Source organism: Podarcis filfolensis (genome assembly GCF_964270895.1).
Source record: "Podarcis filfolensis genome assembly, chromosome: 1".
NCBI lineage: Eukaryota > Metazoa > Chordata > Lepidosauria > Squamata > Lacertidae > Podarcis > Podarcis filfolensis.
In genome coordinates, this window is record NC_139604.1 from 8,154,428 (window position 1) to 8,158,627 (window position 4,200).

A 4,200-nucleotide genomic window follows, 5' to 3' on the forward strand; every position below is an offset into this window, starting at 1 on the left:
TGCTCCTGCCCACCCAGCAGTTCGAAAGCACGTCAAAGTGCAAGTAGGTAAATAGGTACCGCTCCGGCGGGAAGGTGAACGGCGTTTCCGTGTGCTGCTCTGGTTCACCAGAAGCGGCTTAGTCATGCTGGCCACATGACCCGGAAGCTGTACGCCGGCTCCCTCGGCCAATAAAGCGAAATGAGTGCCGCAACCCTAGAGTCAGCCACGACTGGACCTAATGGTCAGGGGTCCCTTTACCTTTATCTTTACCTATGTGCCTATTCTCAGTGGCGTAGCGTGGGTTGTCAGCACCCGGGGCAAGGCAAGTAATTTGCGCCCCCTAACCCATGGATTTGCGCCCCCTAACCCGTGGATTTGCGCCCCCTAACCTGTGGATTTGCCCTAACCCCAGATGTTGCGCCCGGTGCGGCCGGCCCCCCCTGCACCCCCCACGCTACGCCACTGCCTATTCTGCATCTTTCCAAACCGGGTGAACATGCAGGTTCTCTGGATGACCCGGGGCTCTAGAGAAAGAAACGAGAGAGAAAGAGAAACTCCTCTCTAGCCCCCCCCCCCCCAGCCTTACTCACCATTTTTCTGTACTAAAAAAGTCCCTTGACTCACAGGGGAATTCTAGTCCCATGGTTGGTTCCGGTTGCCCTTTTCTGAAACTTTTCCAGCTCTACAATAACCTTTTTGGAGCTGTGATGATCTCAGCTGAAAACAGCATTTCAACACTGGTCTGAGCATAGGTTTGTATAACAGCAGGGTTTTCCCCACCCCCAGTTCCTTTCTGAATGATTTCTCACATGCAATGCACCTTTTTCTCAGCTGCCACGCACTGGGCAGACACTTCACTATCCACCACAACTCCAGTATCTCTTTCCTGGTCAGCCACCACCCAGTTCAGAACTGGTGCATCTGGGATGCTGGATTATTTATTTATTTCCACCACAGCTGCATCACCTTATTCTTGTTTACATTGACATACCCTCCAACATTTCCTCTGATGAAAATAGGGACGTCCTATTCCATACCTTTCAACATTTCTCTGATGGAAAACAGGAAAATCACATTCTGGGTAGAATAAGAGAACAAGAAGGACATACATTTAAAGAAGATTGGAAAATATAGGGAAATAATTGTGTACAGTTGAAAACGCTGGCAGCATTAAGATAAATTCAACAGTGCGAAGAGGTTTTGATGGATGCAATAATGCAATAATGAATGGTATAGGGTTTTTTTTTTGTAAAATATGCAGGGATTTATGTTATGTAGAATGAACCATGGGAACAGACGAAGGGAAGTCACTGATATCTTAAGGATGTAAAACAGAAAATTCAATAAAAATTATAATCACATTGATTTCTGATCAAATCAGAACCCGGAATGGCTTCTGTAAATCCAGGACCATCCCTGGAAAATAGAGGGTCTGCACTGAGTCACATTTACCATTTTAAAACCTATCCCACCCACCCCAATCCCATGCCACGCAGTCGAGAGAGATCGTTTTTGGAGCTCCTCTAATCCAGTTCCGTTATACAGTATACCACATTTCCAGCAGAGTGGTGCTCAAAATGGTTTGCCAAAAATGACACTCTAAAATGCAATGATACAACAACCGTGATATGTAATTCAGTTTAGTATTTTAGTTTCACTGCAGTTCAACAATTAACAAGCCATTTAAAATATATAAAAGAAAATTAAGTGAGCATGAAGCTTACCAACAGGCCAATTAATATCCCAAAGGAACCCTAAAGCTAGTGACAGTATTAACTAGCAACTCCATACCCTCGAACATTTCTCCGATGAAAATAAGGACATCCTATTCCATAATCACCACCATCATAATTGTATTATTTATACCCCGCCCGTCAGACTGGGTTGCTCCATCACTCTGGGTGGCTTCCACCATATATAAAAGCATAATAAAACATTAAACTTTAAACAACTTCCCTATACAGGGCTGCCTTCAGATGTCTCCTAAATGTTTTAAAGTTCCTTATCTCCTTGGCCCAGGGGTTGCATGACTCCATGCATTTCTCTGATGAAAATAGAAACGTCCTAAGGAAAAGCGGGACATTGTTGTTGTTTTTACTTTTTATTAAATACAGTTGTACAAGAGCCACTATTTATTCATTTTCCTCACTGTGCAGTCTGGCATTTGGATTGGTGCCTTTGATAGCAAGCTGAGCTGCTCTTTCCACAATTACCTTCCGATTCTTGGATAAAACATTGTGAGCAATCTCTGCACAATAGGACATCATTAGCACCTCCAGCTCTTTGATGTTGTGGACAAGGAACTTTCTGAATCCTGAAGGCAACATGTGTTTTGTCTTCTTACTGCTACTATACCCAATGCTGGGCATCAAGATTTGGCCCTTGAACCTTCTGCGGACTCTGTTGTCAATACCTCTGGGCTTCTGCCAGTCACGCTTAATTTTGACATAGCGATCAGATTGATGGCAGATGAACTTCTTGGTCCTCTTCTTGAGGATCTTAGGCTTGCTGAGGGGTCTGAGTGTTAAGTTGTGGGTGAACCTATCAGACGACACAGCGATTCTTCAAACAGCTCTTGTTTATTCACAGGCCCAGAACAGAACTGGACTGAAGGGTTCAGCCAACCTGCTTATATAGAGCTCCACTACAAAGCAACAGTAACAACTTTCTGTAACTATCCAATCACTGAACGTCATTTTCGATTCCTTATTTGCATATGTGGACCTGAGTGAAAACTATCTACAGTACCCCCCCTGCTGGCCCAGGGTGAGAACTTCAGTACATAACACTGAGGGCTGGCATAGTGTCTGCTGGAGAATGGCGGCACCCGCGCAGGGAGGGAGCGCGGAGAGAAAGAGCCAAAAAGCGGGACATTCTGAGATCAAATCAGAAACCAGGACAGCTTCTGTAAATCTGGGACTGTCCTTGGCATAGCTGTCAAGTGTCCCTTAGTTGAAGGGACAGTCCCTTATTCCAGCGCCATGTCCCGCTGCTGTCCCTTATTGATGGATGTCCCTTAAATTTCAAAGGAAGCAGCTCCTCTCCCCCCCTCCCTGCCAGCCAGGGAGGAGGGAGGCTCCAACTGTGTTGCTTGGCTGTGTTGCTCACCCAATAAGAAGTCTAAGAACAACTGGAGGTGGAGCTTGCATGCCTTGTGTGTGGCTAGTTAATGCAAGCTGAGGGGTTTTTTGAATGCTGGACGCCATTTTGTTGCACGTGCTGCTGCAAACTTTGCAGTGCAAAGCCAGGCTGGGGAGCCATCTTAAGTTGAGGCTGCGTAGGCCTTGTGGTGCATGTGATTCAGATTCTATTCAGTTGAACCTCTGGTTACAAAGTTGGTTGGACAGTATTCTCGAAGCTACCAGCATGAGTTTGACCAGACTGCAGGAGGACAGGAAGACTGGAGTGCCTGGAACAGGTGAGGCTGCAGGTCCCTTATTTTGGCTGCTGGTCCCTTATTTTCAAATCTGTAAGTTGACAGCTATGGTCCTTGGAGGGTTTGCAACTTTCTCCCCCAGCCCCATGACACTTTTATACGATGAACTCAGAATGTCAGAAACCTCCCTTACAGTTATTTGGGCAGCTCTGTCTTTCCAAAGGCTTCTGAGGGCATGGCTGGTGAAAACAGCCATCCCAGGAATGAAAAACACAGCCTCTTTTCCCTTCCTCTCTTCCCTCACCCACCTGCCGAAGTGGTTTGAGCAACGCCTGCTGTGGAGCCTCGTGGTGGGCAACTGGCCGAGTGGCCACTTAGCCGTGGATTGAAAGCTAATCACTATCACTACCCGGTGCCTGGGAAGCCCCATCGCCCCACCGCAGAAATGTTTCATGAATCAGCTTGAAAGGAAAACTAAGATGAAACACTTTGCTTCTGCCAGCCTAAGGGGAATCAGGAGGTTGCTCTTTCAAATTACATTTAGAGGAAAGAGCTCAATTCAGACCCCAATTTAAACACCTCTGAGGGTTAGGAAAGCTTTAGTATGCAGTCGGTCTTCAATATAATACATTAACCAACCTATTAGCTCGTCTTGGGGAGGGGCCATGGTTCAGTGGTAGAGTGCCGGCATGCACCGCATACAGAATGGCCCGGCTTTGCTTCCAGTTAAACGGCTCTCAGGAGGCAGAGGCTCCTTTCTCAGCCGGAGATCTTGGAGGGTCCCTGCCACTACAGGTGGAGCAAAATGGTCTCACTCAACTGTTACCACTGGTCTCCGGAAG

General features: G+C 46.7%; 1 protein-coding gene across 1 annotated transcript; it reads right to left on the reverse strand.

Annotated features, from left to right (window-relative positions):
• Window positions 1–2,074: 2,074 nt before the first annotated feature.
• On the reverse strand, window positions 2,075–3,788 carry LOC310746486 (large ribosomal subunit protein eL32-like; the record flags this gene model as incomplete). The annotated part of the gene is made up of 2 exons (XM_083580266.1): window positions 2,075–2,523; window positions 3,667–3,788. 2 exons carry the CDS (start codon window positions 3,786–3,788, stop codon window positions 2,115–2,117), a joined length of 531 nt encoding a protein of 176 aa, XP_083436392.1. The 3' UTR covers window positions 2,075–2,114.
• Window positions 3,789–4,200: the final 412 nt, after the last annotated feature.